The 21,002-nt window shown below is 39.5% G+C and overlaps 2 protein-coding genes across 3 annotated transcripts; both read right to left on the bottom strand.

The window, feature by feature from the left end:
- Nucleotides 1-1,565: 1,565 nt before the first annotated feature.
- Nucleotides 1,566-10,261, bottom strand: LOC122785282 (adhesion G protein-coupled receptor E2-like). Its single transcript, XM_044051014.1, has 21 exons — nucleotides 9,880-10,261; nucleotides 9,649-9,777; nucleotides 8,972-9,118; nucleotides 8,749-8,874; nucleotides 8,215-8,358; nucleotides 7,937-8,083; nucleotides 7,688-7,834; nucleotides 7,552-7,589; nucleotides 7,309-7,389; nucleotides 7,143-7,172; nucleotides 6,376-6,538; nucleotides 6,179-6,292; nucleotides 5,923-6,098; nucleotides 5,617-5,793; nucleotides 5,317-5,520; nucleotides 4,463-4,704; nucleotides 4,299-4,365; nucleotides 4,114-4,205; nucleotides 3,164-3,323; nucleotides 3,005-3,073; nucleotides 1,566-2,822 (listed from the first exon to the last, which is right to left on the bottom strand). Exons 1-21 carry the CDS (start codon nucleotides 10,259-10,261, stop codon nucleotides 2,775-2,777), a joined length of 2,883 nt encoding a protein of 960 aa, XP_043906949.1. The 3' UTR covers nucleotides 1,566-2,774.
- Nucleotides 10,262-14,026: 3,765 nt separating this feature from the next.
- Nucleotides 14,027-18,193, bottom strand: LOC122784858 (GDP-L-fucose synthase-like). Of its 2 annotated transcripts, XM_044050252.1 has the most exons (11): nucleotides 18,119-18,176; nucleotides 17,839-18,024; nucleotides 16,384-16,498; nucleotides 16,160-16,288; nucleotides 15,954-16,027; nucleotides 15,516-15,649; nucleotides 15,341-15,405; nucleotides 15,116-15,182; nucleotides 14,736-14,815; nucleotides 14,449-14,548; nucleotides 14,027-14,361 (listed from the first exon to the last, which is right to left on the bottom strand). In XM_044050252.1, the coding sequence occupies exons 2-11, from the start codon at nucleotides 17,991-17,993 to the stop codon at nucleotides 14,306-14,308; spliced, it is 975 nt and encodes a 324-aa protein (XP_043906187.1). In that variant the 5' UTR covers nucleotides 17,994-18,024; nucleotides 18,119-18,176; the 3' UTR covers nucleotides 14,027-14,305. The 2 variants fall into 2 exon arrangements, with proteins under 2 accessions (XP_043906187.1, XP_043906186.1); XM_044050251.1 differs by having other exon boundaries at nucleotides 17,839-18,193.
- Between the last annotated feature and the right edge of the window lie 2,809 nt (nucleotides 18,194-21,002).

The raw sequence follows: 21,002 nt of genomic DNA, 5'->3' as shown, positions 1-21,002 counted from the left end.
AAGACACAAGTAAACTACAATCACACACTGCAGGAAAAGAAGAGTGGGATTTGTATGATTACACAATGCAATCACAAGAACCTATTGAGCTTATTTCCCTGTGTTTTATAATAGTCTTGAATTCCCCCAGCTGCTACAAGATGTGTCAGTTTCAAGTCCTTCTGCACAGCGTTGCAGGTAGACGGGGCAGAAAACTTGAAAGTGTTTTTGCCCAGTTCAGTTTTAACTCTCGGGACCTGCATCTGTATGATGTCCATAGAATGCAGGTCATATTAACTGTGGTTGCCACACATGTGTAAACACAAATATGTAGGCAGAAGTGCAAGAATGGATTTACAGTCAGTGAGAGAGTCTACGGACATACGAAGAAGGACAATGTGCGACGGCATAAAAGGAACAATGATGTACACGATAGCCACAGCCAGTAATAAAACGCAAAGCACAGTGGTATACAGAATCCAGTTTCTTAAAAAAGAAAAAGCAAGTTCATAAAAAGCAAGTCTCCAAAATCCAACAAAGGTAAAAACGTTGTGGTGATCAAATGTTTTCTGACTTGCAATGAAATACATGATTTATTTCTAAAAAAAGAAACCCAATTTCAATTTCAGCTTAGAAACAAGTTTATCGATTTGCAGTTTAAAGGACAGATTCTCATCAATCAGAATGTATTTATAAGATGGGACCATTTCAATTCCAACCCCATGAGCAGTTGACAACTTTGTAAAGATACTGATTCCAACACAAACAATGGTCACTGCATCAGTGGCAAACCATGTGCATTGTCCCTTTAAGAGCACCAGTGTGTGACAAGCTGGCGTGATGCAACATGCTTGTGCTTTTAACCGTTGTGACTATAAATCCACAGGTTTGATTCATCATAGCCTTCACCATGTTTTAGTGACACTCTCACTATTTAAACACTGTGTCCTTATCCTAGATTTGGTTTTGTGTGGATAGAGTCAAAAATTAATGTGTTTTTGTCCAAAAGTGGGTGAGGTCAGTTTATTTTGCTCTCTATGGAAAAACTGGATGGTTCTCCTCTCACTCAGAGAGTCGCAGTTCAAATTCTGTCAGTCACTGTGCGTCAGTAGTCACAGACACATTTGTGTACATTCTGGTAGAAAATCGTGTTTGTCGAGTGAAATTTGTGAACTGGAGAGCAAGTTGAAGAGCTTCTCTCCACCATGTCATCTACACTCAAGCTCTGAACCTGAACACACAACAGTGTAAACCTCTGGAACAGGCTGAAAAGTCCATGAATATTAAACTGTAACAGAATGGAAGGAATAATGTCCTAATTGAGCTGAACATATCAAAGTCTGTTTTTGAAATCAATTCATTATAATAGGGAAAATATGTGCAAAAAAAAGGTTGAATATTAGGGAAATTACAAAATATTATATAAGAAATACAAGCACTACTGACGTTTTGATATTCGACAAATGGTGAATAGTGGCCACTGCAGGAACAATACTGTATATAGTGGGTGTGATAGGATAGGAATGTGCTGGCTTGATAGCACTTTGAGGACAGGGGCTCCGATCAGAGAGCAGCACACTGAGAGGTTCCTTAATGTTCTTTAATAATCAATTGTTGGAGTTACAGGTGGGTCAGTGGACATATATGGGTGTATGTGTGGTCGTTTCTGCATGAACCCACATGGCTGGTATCCACCATAGTTTCACCACACCTCGGAATCAACATAAGACATGACGAAAGCATACTAGGACAAACTAAAACGAAACTCAAAGACAAATAATACAAAAGAAAACCAGCAGACTTTCCTACAGTGGGATTGTTTGCAGCAATGCCAGTGAATTTACTTTTAGAGTAAACGTCATTAAAAGACATTAAAAGCACAGTGTATTGTATTGTATTGTATATTACACAGTAAAAACCCTGAATTATTGTGAGACACGATGCAAGTTGCAGAGAAAACACAGGTTTTGCCTTTCCTTCAAATTTGTCTAGTAAAATCTGACACAGGCAGCCTCAGCTCTCATGTAAATACAATACAAATGGAGTAAATAAAAAAAGAAACAAACTGAGATTTGAATGTTTTTACCTTGCAGAGAGGGTTTACAGTTCACAAACTGAGGGTTTGTCACTGCGTTGTTGACGACAGCTCCAAAATCCAAGCAAATGAGTTACGGCAGCATTTTAACAAGTGTCACAATGGGACTCAAGATTCAGCGTGCGCTACATTTGTACACTGGAAGAAGTTTATCACAAGCGAAATATAGACTAATGGCAGTGATAGCGACTGTATCGTTGTATCAAACTACACAAACTCCACTCACTTGACTTTCAGCACTTATTGTGAAAATGGCCGGCGGCTACAACCACAAGACAAGATGTCAGACGTCTTTGTTCAAACACACACCACAAAACAGAGATAGTTCATCAGTTATCTTTGTTTCTTTTCTTTACGGCCTCGTTCCTAAATCCAGATTATGCATCCTTGAGGACGTTTTCATACATTCACCTGTAATCTTTGTCTTTGGTTGATCGCTCAACCATCGCCATCACGGTCAGTGTTTGATATTATAGTCTTTGTACAGGAAAGTCCTAAAGGCTATTCCATTACGTGAAAATAAAGTTTCTAGATAAAATGGAAAACGACCGCAATAACAGTTGTCATAGCTTTTACGTGACATTTTCACACAGAGACATATTGGGACATATGGAATGACTAATAGTTGGACAGTAAATGAGGTTTGCATTTGTCCTCTTTGTCTTGGGGATGCAAACTCATTCCATCGCCATTCATGTGTCTACTCCTCAGCCTTGTCCATGTCCTCAGAGATTGACGGAACATCTTTCTGTGGAAATACAGTAACAAGAGGTTTTTTTGCAGCAGCAGCCTCCTCTGTGTAATTCACATTTGCAGGAACTCCACACTGATTTATTTTTGTATTTGTTCAAATTACTTTTGTGTGTTCATTTCACAGTTATTAAAAAGGTCCCTGATACAATATATTGTCGCTTCCTTATTAAAACTTACCACAGATTCTCCTTCTGGCTTGGGCTTATTAAAGGAGCAGGTCAGCAATTTGATGTATTCCTCTCTGACCTATAGAAAATACAATGAAATACAACATAACTGTCAGCAGTAGTTGGCTATGACTTGAAAGACAGCAGACTGAAGAAAAAAACCTCCTACCTCCTTATTGAGCACACAGTGAACAATGAAGAGGAAGGTGCCTTGCTGGGAGTTCAGCACTATGAAAAGGACCTGAAAGAAGAGATTAGTCTGGTACAGGCCCAGAATCCAGGTACAGCCCAATATGACAAACTGGGCCAGGATCTTGAACACAATCAACCTGCAAATACAACAAATACAAAATGAGTTGCAATGAAACCGTTTTTTTTCCCCCTTTTTCAATGGGATGTAATAAAAAAAAATCATCTGCTGCACATTGAAATGACTTTAATGTATTTTATTTATAAATGAACTCATTGATTGGATTTCATTAATACTTGCACTTCATCTTTATGTTTATTTGACCAACCAGCACCAAATTGTTTTTACTGTATATGCACTAGGAGGGGTCACACGGTGGAGTAGTGGTTACTACTATAGCCTTGCAGCAAAAAAACGGGATTTATGATCTGGTTGGAACAAGGGCCTTTCTGCATGTTCTCCCTGCGTGTGCGTGGGTTTTCTCCAGGTTCTCTGGTTTCCTCCCACAGTCCAAAAACTTGAAATTAGGGAAAATTATGAAATGGGATTAGGTCAATTGGACACTCTAAATTGACCATAGGTGTGAGAGTGAATGGTTGAATGGTTGTCTGTCTCTATAAGTGGCCCTGCAATGGACTGGTGACCTGTCCAGCGTGTGCCCCACCTTTCGCCCTGTGTTGGCTGTGATTGGCTCCAGTGAGCAACCTTCAAGTGGAGGATGAAGCGGTAGAGGATCGATGGATGCATTTGCGATATAATATATTTTTTACAAATCTCTTTTACTCAATTCTCTAGTCTCGCTCACTGTCCACAGTTTATTTAAGCTTCTTTTTTTTAACACCACTGCCAACAGCATCTGTTGAAAAAAATCTATTCCAGTCATGGCCCTTTAAAGTAACTCGCCAAAGGAGATTTAAAGTCATACTCACCTTGTGTCTTTGGACTGAGAGACATCACTCTTCATGTTGGCCAAAGTGGGTCTCAGACTCCATAAAGTAGCAAAGAACAAGACGCAGTTAAGCTAATAGAGGACACACATTGAGAATGAGTTTGTATGTGACCCAATAACCCTTCGTTGCATGCAGCCGCTTATATTATACATTAATTGACTCACTCCAAGGACGGCAATCACTGGTCCTGTTAAAGCCCAATTAAAGTTGCGCTTGTGTGACAGCCAGCACCTGTAATTTAGACATATTTATCCAGCCGTTCACAGCTGAAACATAATCACAGCCACACAATAAATCCATTTGTGTATCACTTGTCCATGCGACTCACACATCTGCTTCAGTGGCACCATATCCATCAGAATACACCAGTGCTGAAACACCCACGATCACAAATGGCACACCATAGCCAATCAGGTAGAGGAGTGGTTTGGGGAGGCCATCTCTCTGGATGACCTGCACCTTGGTGAGTCGTCGAACCAGCAGGTAGAGCTGGAACGCTTCCAGCAGCATCCACACAAAACTTGCCACTATTAAAAAGTGAAGAACCCCAGCCATGACAATGCAGGCCAGCTGTGGAAACAAGTGAGAGGAATCCTGGGACCTTTAGAAACAGCTTCAGCAGAGACATTTTTCATTTTCAATCCGAGTAACGTTTGGTACACGAACAATAAAACAAGAATTAAAGTCAATGTCATCTAAAATGTCTCTTTTGAGACTTTGTCATCCCACAGAAAAATGCGTTACTAACCAATTTGCCAAATCTAATTAATAAAGTGGTTTGACGTTAGGTCTCAAATTATTCAGCATTTTATTATTTTTTACTTTTTTATTTTACTTATTTTGCACAATGAAGAAAATGTGTATCTACATCTGCTGCTATGTGCGAATGCAAAAATAATATGTTAATTTCACTACAGAAGAGACTAAATGACGTCTGAATCTATTCCCGATAAAGAGTCCAACATTGTGAATCGCCCGACTATTTGTCACTGTTTGTACAGAATATAAATGTAAATGCACTTGTTTGACCCCATTTTGGCCACAGTTTAAAGACATTCAATTAATGCCTTTAAATATGCTCTTAAGTTCAAACACCAATCCCATGTCTGCTGATCATAAAAGAAACAAAACCAAGCGTCGTCATCAGTTTCTTGCCAGGAAAACAACGTGCGTCTACTGTACCTCCTGATCAACATATCTGTCATTCCATAGCAGCAGTAGATGAGACATGGCAAGGTTGAGACAGAGGTGGAGACGGGCTGTGTTGTTGATCTTGGGGTTCCAGCTGCACAACAGGAACGTGAGGATGGCCAGTCCAAAGAAAAACAGTCCAATAATAACACACACACGACCCAGCCAGTCTAAGAAAGGATCACTTGGTGGAGGCTGAAAAGACACAACGAGTATCAGTCACCATGTTTTATCCACCTGGCGCTGGGTGTGGACGGCAAAACGCCGTCTTACAAATCTACAATACTGTACCTCCCAAATCTGCAGGATGAGGGCAAATGTGGAAAGATGGGAGCAGCTGCACACAGTGTAGTTCTCGTTAGTAAATGCAACTGAACAGCCATCGACTGACCAGTGCAGTGTACTTTCTTCATCTGAATTTCCCTCCCAGTAAACACAGGTCACCAAACCAGGTTCACTTATTGCTCGCTGAATGAGCCCAGAGAAACAGAGGTTTTTATTTGAGATGATGTTTGAATAAAAGAAAAGAATCACAGCCATGTCTTACCTTCAAAAGTGTTTATCTCAAAGTGTAAGGACGGATACTTTGCATGGTACCTTCTTGTGATAGATGGTGAAATTGACCGGCTGTGTGAGGTTGGTGTTGTTCGACAAGGGCAGAAAAGCGTTGATGACGTCCGAGTACATCTCCGTCCGGTTTTCTGTTGTAAAGTATTGATGACTGAGCAGACTCTCCATCCCGTTCAATGTAAAGAAGGCAGCAGAAGCAGAATCTGTGAAATTTACACACCGAGGAGTTTATCCACACTCGAAAAATGGCACGTTATTTATTAAGGTTTGTAAATATTCTCACCATTGTTGTTTTTGGCCAGACTTTCCAGGTTGATCTGCATGGTGTTCCCATTTGCTGAGAGGAGGGAGCTGTCTTTATTGCTCTCTCCAGGTCCAAGAGTTTGCAGCATTAAATCTAACGCACATGGCAGTGTTACAACAGCTCGATGTGACATTCAACAAGTATGCACACAATCGAGTAAGAGCAATGAATCGTACCCACTGTCGGACTCCTCACGACCGTCTCGTTTGGTTCCTGACCCGGTACCACCATCGCTGTCACTAAGCGAGCCGAGAGGCCCAGAATCAAACTGCCAATCTTAGCGTTACCTTCACTACTCACTGTTTTTGACCGGGCACGTGGTCCGACACCTGACACTTCCTTTAACAAATAAAAGATGTGTGATAAACAGCTAAGCTGGATGATGAGGATGCAAAGAATTTGAGGTAAATATTAGGGGCTGTCAAAGTTAACGCGTTCATCGTTGCAAGATACAGCAAGGTACTGGGATAGTAGCTGAAGATGGAGAGAGGTGAAGCTATTGTTGGGCGGAAGATTTCATTTGAAGAAGCTGAGCCGACGGAACCATCAATAAAACAATGGTTTTATGACAACTACTTGGGTGTCACGGCACAATTTATTGACAATGACTAGAAATTGCTGTGGTAAGTAAGTGGCAAACAAAGCAGTCTAATAATAGTAATAGGCTGGCAGCTGCCCAGCGACGTCCAATTGTACGCCTACCCAGCCTGGCTGACTGCGCTCTCTCTCTTTGTTTATAAAAGATCATAATAAAGGTCTGTGTTTATAAAAAAATATACGATTAAACAATGGCGTCTGAAACGCACACTGTCTGATTACTCATTAATCCAGATTAATTTGGATTAAAGGGTTACAAAATGTCAGTTTAATTAGTTCATTTTTTGTAATCGTTTGACAGGAAATATATTATGGCTGCACAAATACAGTGATGCACAATAGATACCATTGATGCTGAGAAGCCGTTTGCCACAGTCTGCAGAGAAAGCACAAGGGAGAGAGACATAAATGTGCGGTTTTTTGTTCAGGGAAAAACAAGTTCTTTACACTTGCTTCACGAGGCAAGTCATGTTACAAATAACAGAACATCGCTCATTGCTCTTGTCACTTACTGCTGGTGGTAACATTATGTTTTTATTCTCTGTCAGTTGGTCTCCCATTTCATCAAGGAATTTTTTCTCTTTGGTCTGTCCCTGCAGCGAACACAACACACACACACACACACAGGCTGAGCCAAATGCTATAAGCAGGAGCAGAGTTTGTGTGTAGTATTGCTATGATATGGAACATCTGTGAAACATCTGTCATAAATCACAACACATACGTTATGATGCCGTGTTGTCAGTTATATTTACCTCCGTGATATTCATCTCATCTAGAACTAACTGTAAATCTGGTGAGTCGACGGAGAAGAAAACAAAACAGTGAGCACGACCACACCATCATGAGATCGTCCATATGTTGCTGCGACAAAATGTGACCAACGCTTACTTCTACAATATGAAATATTCATCATCCACAAAATTCCTGTGGATGGGTAGAATCCATCTGAGCAAGAACAATAGAATGACCCTGGTGAATTAGTACACACTGTTAGGTCACCACATATGTCTGGGGTCTCTTTGCACTCGTCTATGTCTGTAGAGAGAGAAAATGTGAAAATAAATATGATAATAATCATGTTAATAATAGTCGTAATAAATCACATGTCACATTAGGCTATAGGGAAAACATACGCACCTATGCATGGGTTTTGTACGCTGGCTATTTTGGCTGCGTTGGTCAGCCGATAACCAGAGTGGCAGGTACAGAAATAGGATCCAATTGAGTTTGAGCAGTTGGCATTAGGACCACAGATCCCAGCCTCTTCTAAACACTCATCAATATCTGTCACAAATGAAACAAAAAAACAGGCTGTGCATTATGATCAAGATGATGTGGCTGTGCTACTTTGCTGTTTTCCATCAGGTAAACTGCAAAGAGTAAAAATATTATCCGGAAACCATTTGTGCAAATACCAATGCAGATGTTGGTCTTGCTGGGCTCCTCTTCTCGTATTGTTGATGCATAACCCGATTTACAGGAACAGGTAAAAGCGCCAGGTATGTTCACGCAAATAGATTTGGGGCCACAGATTTTGTCGTCGAGACATTCGTTAATATCTGAGGGAGGAACAGGTAATAAAAGATGTTGATTCATGACATGAATCAAATAACAACTGATTCAACATTAGCTCAGTAGGAACCTGGAGTTTCCTGGAGTTGCAACTAAATGCTAAACAGATACTGTGTCTCACTTTGCATTGGATTAAGTAGTGAAGAATGGACAATCATTGTATAATAACTCAGTAATCCATGTACACCTGACAAAGCAAAATCTGCCTGAAATGAATCATTTTGAAAGAATCTGAAAGTGATACTTGTGTTCCTGCATTCCAAACAACTTACAAATACAATCTATTAGTTAATATCATCATAAATAAAAATGTCCCAAAGGAATGGGCTTCATAATATGAAAATATGAGAATGATGATTGAAGACAACAACGCAGACCTTGGCAAATAGGTGTTGCATTAGCTACCACTTGGTAGCCAGGATTGCATGTGCAGAAAAAGCTTCCAATGTTGTTGGTACACACCCCATCATCTCCACAGATATTTGTAAGACATTCATCAATATCTATGAAGAGAAAAAAAATGAGTGTAGCACAATTATGCCACAATATACCAAGAGGAGAATACACTGATTTAAGAGCGACGGTATGAAAAAGTTGTACCTATGCAAGGGTTGGTGTTTCCAGGTGATAATGCCGGATCTGTAGCTTGGAATCCAATCACACATTTACAGCTGTATGTTCCATTTGTGTTGGTACAAGTGGAGTCTGGACCACAAATGCCTGCAGTCTGCACACATTCATCGATGTCTGCCAACACATGGGCGTTTAAGATTCAATTCAATTTATGCAGTGCTCGATCACAACATACATTATCTCAAGGCACTGGACACAGACAACATTATAGAGCAGAGAAGCCCAACAATTCACACAATGAGCAAGCACTAGGCATCAGTGGAGAGAGAAAACTCCATTTTAACAGGAAGAAATCTGGGGACAGAGGAGAGGGGAAGGGGAAGAGAAAGAACAAGAGGGAGGTAAGGTAGAGATAGAAGAGAGAGACCAGGAGCAGAAATATAAGAATGTATCAAGTTATGAGTTTAGACAAGACAAATCGTAATCAGATCTGACATGTTTATATACCTACAATGTCATTTATGCAAGTAGCAGCAGATAAAGAATTACACTGATATCAACTTCAATTATAGCATAATAAGAATAAATGTGAACAATAATAATAATAATAACAATAATAATAGCCTCGAAACTGGATCTGGATCCTGCAGCCTGCAAGATGAGGATGTGCAGTAAATTTTTGGGCTTCAATCAAAAGCACTTACCAACACAGCCATATGACTCTGTGGTGGGTCGGTGGTCTGAAGGGATTTCATACCCAGATACACAACGACAGCCCCCATCAGAACAGTCCGCAAGTGGGCCACAGGAGTCTGTTTTACACTCAGAATGATCTAAAACAAAGTAACCCATGCATACACACATCATGTTTGACAGAGTTCTAACTGCAGTGGTGACTATAAAGCAAATGATGCCAATGAGTAATCATTTCTTACAGGTTACAAAAGCCATACTGCCCAGTGAGTGACTGTCCAGTTTGTGTATGTAGAATCCTCCAGGACAGAGGATCACACTTATTCCAATAGTGTACACACCGCAGCTTAAGCTATCACTTGATGCATTCCCAGTTGTTGTTACATTTGGTGTTGTTGGATATTTGAAGGAAAGATAAATCGGGTGTAGGGTGCCACCGATAGGGCCATTAACGCAGGATGTAATGACACTGTCTCCACCAATCCCAGTGAAGCGGCACCAACTCCCAATAAGCGGCGCATCATTGTTTGGGTAACCAGAGAAGGAAGATGATGTGAAATATTTGTTGCGCCATGTGTCAGTTACGTTTGTGTACGTGTCACAAGAACCTACAGGGAACAGCATAACCTGAATGAGTGCTCCATAATAACAGTGAGTACACAAAAGCGACAGATGAATGTTATTTCACCAAACTTGTGTCATGATTACAATCATTCATACCACGAGCAAAACCACAATGACTGAGGATGAGGAGGGAACCTGTGAAGCGGAGAGACAAAGAAGAGTCAGTGTTAGTACAAACTGGTGTCAAATTTAGTTTGTTGTGGGCATTTCATTAATCGTTAAAATAAACGTGTAAAGGATTATTGCACATATTACTTAAATATGATGAACTGGTCCTCCTGAAAGTCTTGATTAAAAAAACAGCACTAGTTTAAAAAGTAAATAATAATAAAAATACTGGGCTTCAAAGTAAAGTAGATTGGTTTGGTTAACGCATCCATTATTTTTCAACTCAATGATACAATATTAATTTACATCAGATAGAAGCGACGGTATATTGTTGAAGACAACAAGGTTTGACTGTGTGAGGTTTTTCATTTTAAACTATCCCTTTGGAATTCCAAGCATTTCTGGAGTAATGTACAGTACATTAGTCTAATATTACAGTCAAGTGGTCTTTATCTTTAATACAAACAAATCAATTTTCAACGGACACAATTTGTATTGTTGTTGTCCATGATTAATGCTTCATTCAACACACCAAGAGTGAAACGTGTGACTTAAATAAAGAAATTTGATGACGTTACTGATAGATTGTGAATGAACTTACCCCAGATAAGTGTAAAGACACAGGAGTTCATCGTGACAAGTCCCTCTCTGCCAAGCATCAATAAACTACTGTGTAAGCTCCCTGTATGTAGATTTTAGAAATTTGCACCACATCCAAAAGATGTTTATACAATGTTTGGTACCAATGCAAAAAGAAATGCAAATTGTCAAGACATGGGGCGGGGGGAGTGCTGTGAGTGGCACAGAATAGACAGTATTTTTTGCACTCCTATCAATTATAAGCTTTAAAACCTGAAAACATGATCTTATTGTACAAGGACAGGCCGGTGAAACAATACCCCAGATTATGAATGACTTACATAACTTTGAATCAAGATGTGTTGCAGTTTTTATGACTGGAGTTTCAGTCACTTGATGCCATTTTAAGAAACTCTAGACACAAAGTTACAACCAGTGATAAAAATGTTGCATGTTCACTTTTTCCAGTTGCTTGGCTATCATACACATAAACCAATGATCTTTTGTTCATTGAACTGAATTAGGTTTTGTTTTTTTAAAGCATTTCAATTATATCAGTTGTAAGATATTGTCAAACAAACAATGCACATTGTTTTCTTCTGTACATTCAATGAACTTCAATAATCAAGTCCTACAATGCAATTTGCATGTTCGTGTCCCCTCGCGTGCCTGAGTTTTCTCCGGGTCCTCCGGTTTTCTTCTACAGTCCAAAACCATGCAATATGGGGATTCGGCACATTGGACGCTCTAAATTGGCGGTAGGTGTGAGACTGGATGGTTGTTTGTCGCTATGTGGCCCTGTAATGAGCTGGCAAACTGTCCAGGGTGTGTACGCCGTTTTTCGCCCTATGTCAGCTGATCTTCGCGACGCTCATGTGGAGGATAAAGCGGTAGAAGATGGACGGATGGAAGTCTACAATGCTCCTATTGCAATATTGTTAATACCCAATACCTGTCAGTGGGCAGAACATGTACCTGGAGTATATTCTGCCTTCCAATGGTCAAAGGGAGGAACTGCAAATCCATAATGAATTGACAGATGAGCTCTTCACAGACAAGTCAGTGCCAGCATCGAACATGCACTAATACTTCACTAAATAACTGAGAGAAGTGAGTGACGACACGACTGAGGTGCAGGAAATTAAAAGAACAAGTTGTGATGCATATCAGTTAGAGGTCGAATGGCGTCAAAGAAGTCAAAAAGGACAATAACAAAATATAAATTAGGTTTGACCTTCAGTAGCCTACACAGTAACCTCTAACTTGCATCATTATATTCACTGTGTCATAATCGTAACAGACAATCAGCGGTGGGGTTTTTTCTGGGGATGGGTATTGGGATTGATCAGGTCAAAATCATTGGATTGGATATCGGACAGATAAAAATGTAAAATCCGATATAATCCATCCGTCTTCTACAGCTTTATCCTTCACATGAGGGTTTTGGCGGGCGCTGGTGTCAGAAGGCGGGGTACACCCTGGACCCGATACAATCTCAAAATCCTATATATTGCATGCTCCACTACACACAGACTGTAAAAACGTAAATAAACATAATAAAGATCAGCAAAAGTATTTTAGCCAAGTCATGTTTGGGCTGTTTATGTCCTCTTTTTGGCAGACCAATATTTGTTACACAGTTGGAGAATGAATATGTCTTTGCAAACAGCTGCTTTCCTGTTTCTCCACCTTGTTTCACACCTGGTTCAGACCACCTACGCATGGAAACTCTCTAACTACTAAAGAGAACAACTCTTTGTCACACCTTTATCAAACATGCACTCTTAATTAAAATAAATCCACTAGGACAATTTGATTCAAAGCAATACTCCTTTTTCTTACAAAGAATAAGATAAGAGATTGAAGGGAAATTTGCATTGTTACAGCAGCAAAGACAGTAAAGATAAATAAATATTAAATATGCATTACCAAAAAAAGAAAGTACAATATATAAAGATATTAACACTAAGGCTATATAAAAAAAGGAGTTAAAATAGAATGTAGAATGTACATTATGGACAGTTTGCAGAATATGCACATATTCTTGCACGAATTTCCTTGACTGCTATTATATTCAGTTTCTGCCAATAAGTTCCCCCAAAGGTTACACACATGGGGCTTTAATCATTTTAATTTTACATTTTTAAGATGTTAATATGATTCCTGGAATAAAATTGGAATAAAAGTGAAAAGAATCAAGTACAATATAGTGTCTTATAAGGGTTCATTGTTCATTGTCCACTGACAAAGACTCATTTGGGCTACAAATCAAATCAAAGGTCAACTTGATGGACAGAAACAAAGAGAGAGGATACCACACACAATGCTGAATACACATGCAAATATTCATTCAAATGTCTCATTTGTGTGTTGAGAAACACAGATGAAGCACAGGTAACAAGGAGTGATGTTGTTATTTACTGTAGCCGGCCACTTTACTAGGCTACAAGTAATACAAACAGTCTTAAAGAGAACACGATGTGACATACAATAGAAAAAAGATAAGATATAATAGTTATAAGTTATAAAAGTAATTTATAAAAACATTTCCATTTCCATCTACAACACTATGACCTCTGACCTACATGTTAGGAGGACTACAGGTGTGATGGTGAAGTCAGGCAGGTACAGTGTCGATGCTGGCTGAACCTACAGCCTACACACATGCCCAACTACTTGTTGTTTGTCTTACTTAAGAGTCTTTTTTTTTTTTTAATTAGCATTAGATTTTAGGATAGATTTTTACTACCTTTTATATTTTGCACTACTGTAAGACAGTCAGATCACACCCTGGAGACAATAGGTTTTCCCCAGACGAAACGTCATCACTCTATATATTCTGCTCTTTGATTATCTGTAAATGAATTAATCACCTTGGTTCAAACCTCATCAGTTGGGGACAGTCCCACCACTCTGAAGTGCAAACACTGTCTCTACTTTGAAGTGTGTAGGTCTGATTTAAAATCAATTAAACAGACATTAGGCTCCGATGGCTACATGCAGATCTAACATCTAACCCCAGGTTAGCACAAACGTGTCGTTTGCGATACCCTCCGTGTTCAAACAAGAAATAACATCTTTTGAGTGGAATATTCCTTTAATTTTAATATGCAAGTTCGTTTAGAAAACATAATCACTGTGAATATTGGCCCTCCCTACATCATAAAACCAAAAATAAGGAGAAGTTTTAAGATGTCAATCAGCAAATCAGAAGAATACATTTGCATCAACAGCATAAGTAATTATTGGCCCTTGTATGTTTGCTCATATTGCAGATGTTCACTCCAAAACACAGAAGAAGAAAAACAACAACACCAGCAAGAACATGCAGTGTTTTCAGCTCAGTGCTTCATCACATCATTTTCTTGCAATGTCGTAATTGGCCACAAACCAGTCACAGGTCATCTTGATGGCTGGAAGGACAGATAAAATAAAAAGAAACAGTTAAAACACAGGCCAATATTCATCCACATTCATTAACATGTACTATGAACTCTGACCTTCATCAAGCGGTGTGAAGGTGAAGTCAGGAAGGTAGCGTCTCAGTTTGTCATTGCTTGCTGTCTTCTTCATCTGACCATCGGACATAGTGGTGTCATACTAGTGTGAAGTGTCAAGGGTAAACCGCATTATTCTTTTTAAACTTAACGGGTTCATAAACATGGTTTTTAAGATTGCTCAAAATAGAACACCTTCTGAACAGTTCATGCATTATCAAGGAATCCTGAAACCAGCCTGTGGGAGCAGGTGTTGGTGTCTGGATTACTGGAAAATGTTTGAAGGATACGACTATTTCACCCTTGAAGTCCAAAGCCTTTGCGATCATGTCCACGGCCTCTTTGAGGGAAACTTCCTTCTCTGACCCAACTGGAAATAAATAATAATAACAACAACAACAACAACAGGTGAGTTTTTAGTTTGAACTTGATTGGATTGTTGTGGAGATTTTGATTATCAAGTGAGATGACCAATGATGGAACCTCTGGATTCAGTGATGAGTTAAGTTGAAAGGTTTTATTGAAGGCAGCTCAGATCCGAGGAGAACCGAGACAATGCCGATGGCAGTGGTGTGAGGAGTGAGAGAGGGCCAGAGACAGTTGATATTATGGAAGATGACTATAATGTGTAATACACTTAATGTACATTCAGAGTGAGAAGTGTACGCACCAGAAGTGATAAGAGGATCCACCTCGTCATACTCTCTCAGGACCCAGACAAGTATACGGCCTAAGTCCTGAGAATAAACATAACAATGGGAAGACTTTGTTAGTCAACATGCTGGAATACGTTCATACTGTTGTAAGATATTTAAATAGCAACATATATATATATATATTGTTTGTATTAATTGTATACTGTTAACTATCTGACAGTAGCACACTGAGACTGTACCAGAGAGTAGGTGAACTGTCTTCGTGGATTTCCAGTGCCACACACCTTCACATGGGTTCCGTCTTCTGTGAGAGACAAAGAAGAAAAACAACCCTCTACAGTTATTGTGTGTTTTTTTTATTTGTGGTTGTAGTCACTGTTACAGAAGATGGATTTGTGGTTGTGAGTTACACACGTTTGGCTTTGTTTGTCTTGCACATGAGTGCTGAGAGCACGTGGCCATTTTCTGGACTGAAGTTGTCATAGGGACCAAACACATTGGTTGGGATGACTGATGTGTAACAACGCTTATACTGCTGAAAGTATGCCCTGTCACCACAGAGAAGAGAGAGAAGATTTCAGATGCTTGTAGTTGTTCATTTCTGTCTTTTGCCAAAACAGAAATGACACACAAATGCATTTGTCATATCCATGAAAAAAAGTAGTTCATGGGTACCATGCTCATTGTATACATTCAGTTAAGTTCAACAGAGCAGTGGAAGCACAGGTTAAATAAAAGCAACAAAAGACAACTGAACCGGTTTATCTGGTCAAGCACTAATCCTCCAGTCATTTATCCTTAGTCTCAGTGTCAGATGAATGCACACATTAGACACACACACCTGGTGCTTACCTGTTCTGAATATCAATCATCCTTTTGGCATACGAATATCCGTAATTTGATTCATGAGGTGGCCCATTGTGTATCTTGGAGAGTGAGAATAAGGCAATCTTTTTTTTACATTTTCTTATCATTTACACACAGCACTGAGATACGTCACTGAAACATTCTAAAAACTCAGTAACTCAAAAACACTCCACACGTGTAGCTGCACTTACCATTGTCTCATCAATGGGATATGTAGTTTTGTCAGGAAAGATACAACTGGACAGGCAAGACACGACTTTGTTAACACCCGTCTCATGGGCAGTATGCAGGACGTTGTCATTGATCTTTATGTTTTCTCTCTGTAAAAGAAGTCAGATTGTCACTCGCTGGCCATTACAGTTCAAAGACAATAGATACAAGACTTCACTTTTACAGTGGGGGTTCATGAACTCACCAAAAACTGCAGGTTCTGTTTCAAGTGCATGAAGAGTCCTCCCACTTTGGCAGCAAGGTGGATGACATGAGTGGGATGATACTTCTCGAACACAGCTCTGGTCTGCTCAACATCCCTGTTTATATTTGAATACAGATCACAAAAAACTCAGCTTTGATAAGTGTCTGTTTGACTTCCTGTTTGTCCAAGCGGGAACATAATGTAAACAATATTAAGGAAACATGTAAAAAAAAAAAATAATAATAATAATAACAAAATAATAATAATTACAATAATAACAATGATAATAATAAAAATATATTTAAAATAATATTTATTTAAAATTAAATATTGTATAGTAAATATATAATACATCTGTATTTTGAAGAGAGTGCTCACTACTTCTTTCCTTTTTTGGCACACATTGGCCCTCATTTATCAAACTTGCGTAAAACTGTACACCCGCAGCCTTTGAAGCTGAAAATGCTTGTAATTTGAATTCCAAGCTTCGGGACCACGAAGAGAAGCTTCAGAAACTGAAAAGGTATTGGAATTTCAAAAATAAGAAAGTGATTCTGTTCGTCAGCCTGAAAAGTTGGATCAAGGGAAGTCAGGAAGCAACAGTGAAGAGTGAAGAGACATTTTTGAATATTTCATTCTTCTATCCTTATCATTGACCAAACACTGAGTTGAAAATGAACCCTTAGTGCTCATGTGGCACAAATCTGTGCAGCAGAATGGGAATAATACACAACTTCTAATATGGACATCCTGGGGGGGGGTGTTTATAGGTCAGACGATCGAAATCGCAACCAAAAAGTGTGTAAATGCGCTTCAGCCAGGGGAGAGGATGACGCACCACCTGAGTCTGAGATCAGATCATTTAAAACATTTTCATCTGCCACATTCACCAGCAGCATCTGCAGAGTTTTAATTCTCTGGACTCTGTGGGCATTTAATACTTGTCCTTATATTGTACACAATCCCACAAGCCATGTGTTCACAAAAGCTTTCTCTCCGCTGCTCCCGCTCGGTGCGGCTCCACTGTCACCCGTGTGTGTGCGTGCGTAATTGCGCACAGAATAATCCAAAATGGTTGTAATTATGTCACCTGTAGCCCGTCGACAAATAAATAATCATATTTTTAAGTGCTGAATATGTTGCTATAGATTATTAACAATAGCGAAATCCGGTAGTTTATTTAAATCGAACTGTCTGGGAACCTCTGAACATCCGATAACATTTATCCGATAACAGTCACACCCTGCGCTGCGAGTCCGCCGTGATTTCAAACTTGCGTGCACCTTTTGGTCTGAGCTGGCGCGTGTACGCAGGTTTGATAAATGAGGGCCACTGGGAGCATACTTCACTAAACTCCATCTATTAATTCTCAAGACACAAATTTGATAACAGCAAAAACCACACACCCGGTAAGGACAAAATGTGAAAAATCAACTTACAACTCTGGCAACTTACGTTAGATCTCCGTCCATTGAGGAGATGAAGAACCATTCTTCTCCCTCACGTTTCCCACCTTCCTTAAACACCACATGCTCAATGGCTTTGCCAATCAACCCAGATCCACCTGTCACCAGGACACGCATCGGCTCTGTCTTCTCCCCTGATGCCATCTTCTATTTCTTAGCTGTCTTTTCCAGGGGACTGAGTAAAGACAAAATAGATGAAGACAAATAGAGAATACTGGTGGAAAACAACTAGTCAGCAGATGAGGGGGAAAAAAATAAAATTCAACGACCTCCACCAGAGCAGGTGCTGATGCTTGTTGCATGAAGGAGATCATGTAATGCAAAGCCTTAAAATAGTGGAGGCTGTCCTTTTCATGGAGTATAATATTCAAATGTCCTAACCTGTGGTACAACCCAGTCAGCCCTGTAATGCTGAGAGTGATGGGCTCACCATGAGTCACAGACAATGGCTGTTTGTTATGGCTGTTTACCTTATCAAAAAGGCCATTGCTCTCATTAAAACAAACAGCATAGTTTTGTGTCAACTCCATTTAAGTGTGACGTCATGTGCAGATGAATGACCTCGACTGACATTCAGTGCAATCCAATCCATTTGTTTATAAAGCACTTTAAATAAGACATAAAAAAAAACAATAGAAAACAAAAAACAAGACAATACAGCACCTTGCTTATCTACTTTCTCTCCCACTTCTTTAGTTATCTCACATTATGCCATTTGCCTCGATGTTTGTGTTGTGAAACAATTTCCCTGGTTTCAGCTTCAGTTTTTCACATTTCAAGTATTTTTTTTTCATGATTTTCAACATCCAGCAAAAGCGCTATTGTTGCTCATTGTTCCTTCTCAGGTTTTCTTAATTTTATCCTCCAATTGTTTCACTCTAGGAACTTTGTTTAGGGAACCCAAATTCAACGCTCCAACAATGCAATACACTTATGCTTTCTGGTCCCCTTTTCTTCCTCATGGTTTCCATTATTGGCCCCTCAGGTTCGGGATCCTCTGATCTTCGGCTGTACCCTATACCCATTCTCCCTGAGCAGGCAGTGTGCACACTTTCCTCCTAAATAACTCTGTGTATCCTTCTCACAGTGTGTTACAACACAGATGTCTCTGTGAGGATCAACCCTTTCGTTGAGGTTAATGGAAACATTGTCTCTGAATCAATAAGGATGTGTGTTTAAAATGTGTAATGATTAAGTAAAGCTTGAGTATCAAATGGATTGTTTAAGGGTCGTGTTATTTCTTTGTAAAGAGAGAGTCAAGACGGAGAACACCTCTGAGGCACAGAGAAAGTTTACATAGTTTCATTGCCGGTTCTCACGTCATGAACTTATCCATGTAGCACACAAAAGGCCTGTGTGAAAAGAGAAAGGAGAAATATGGCCTTGGGTCCCAGGAACAGGAAGATTGCGTGGGCATTACCCAGTGTGTTGTGAAGGTTTAGACGAAAAGTGTTTTGAACTAAACGATGCACGTAATAAGTTAAAGGTGAAGCAATCTAAGGAATAAGTATTATTTTCCGTAACAGTGGTTAAATTGCATATTGTTAATGTTTAAATTCTTATTTTGAGAAGATACTAATGTGAACCTTTTCAAATCAAATAATGATTGTCACAGTGTCAGATTATTCATTATATGAGAGTGTTGGCGGGGACCCCTGTGAGTTTTTGCCTAAGGCCCCAAGAGAGTCTAGAATCGCCACTGCTGAGTGATGGTTGACCATGCGTCACAGGCAATGGCTGTTTTTTTTTGTTGTTTACTATTCTAGACTTCACCTCATTCATGCAAACATGGTCATATTTGCAAATGCAGAAACAGACAGAGACACTAAAACAATACACCACACCCACTCCCACATTGCTCTCATGAAAACAAACAGCAATTTGTTGTGTCAACTTCATTTGAGTGTCACCTCATGTACAGATGAATAAAAGACTGCGAAAGACTACAGACATACAGAACTTTGAAATATAGATGCAAACTTTTCTGACAGACATGATGATCCAGTGCGATCCAATTCAACTTTGTTTATAAAGCACTTTAAAACAACCACAGTGGACCAATGTGCAGCACAGAATAATGAATAGATGGACAGAATAAATAAGAGACATAGAAAGACCTAAGACGAGGCAATAAAATACCTCTAAAAAACAACTAAAATAAAGTAAAAGACGTAAAACATGGAATTAAGCACAATAAAAACAAAAATAGTGTCAAAAGCCAATGAAATGAGATGAGTTTTAAGAAGAGATTTAAAAACAGAGAAGGAAGAGTCCTGTCTTATGTGCACAGGCAGGTCATTGCTCTGCAAACACACAGGTCCCCTCTGAGCTTGCACTTACTTTTTGGCACAGTCAACGTAGTGGCGAACACACACTTAAATCCACAACCACCGGAAGTCATTAGCTGTTCATTGACCACCAAGGTAAGAAAGTCATTTATTTCCACTTGTCGCATTTCTACCCTCACACTGTATATCCAAGCTTCTTTCGGATCAACACATAGAAATATAACGTAACCTAACGTAACATAGCTTGACCTGATGGTCAAAACACATACAAAACTGTTAGATATTTTCTAGTATATGTCTCCCAGTACCTTTTATCTAATGAACAAACATCAAAGGTCCACAAAGTCACGTTCCTTTCCTTGCAAGAATATTCAATCGAAGGCTTAAAGCCAACGGTAACTTTCCCTGTTCACAAACTACACTGTAGCAAGTCATCCTGCACTTATCATTTAAAGTAATTAACTTAATTAACTCAATACCGGTCTTACAGTCAGCATCAGCTGACCGGAGTGATCAGGAAGGTGTGTGAAGATGCAGAAGCTGACATTCAATCCTAAAATGTACAGGCCAGTGGAGTTTAACTAAATGGGGGGAATGTGCTCATATTTACGAGTGCCAGTTAGTGATAAAGAACAATCATTTGGCCAAATTGCACAAGTGTGGAACACTAACCTGCCATGACGTTCAAACCAAGCATCACAGAGGGGAAGAAAGGTGATCTGATTATTCACTTGACATTTTGCACATTTCCTTTAACTGTGTTGTACTGTTGTGACCGTCCACGACAGGTCTCTCTTAAAAGTGATACCCCGTGTCTCAATGAGATAACCTCCCTAAATAAAAGGTTACACAAAAACAAAAGTAA

The sequence above is a fragment of the Solea senegalensis genome, linkage group LG19 (genome assembly GCF_019176455.1).
Source record: "Solea senegalensis isolate Sse05_10M linkage group LG19, IFAPA_SoseM_1, whole genome shotgun sequence".
Classification (NCBI taxonomy): Eukaryota; Metazoa; Chordata; class Actinopteri; order Pleuronectiformes; family Soleidae; genus Solea; species Solea senegalensis.
The sequence above is the reverse complement of the archived record's forward strand: the minus strand, read 5'-3'. Positions and strand labels throughout refer to the sequence as shown.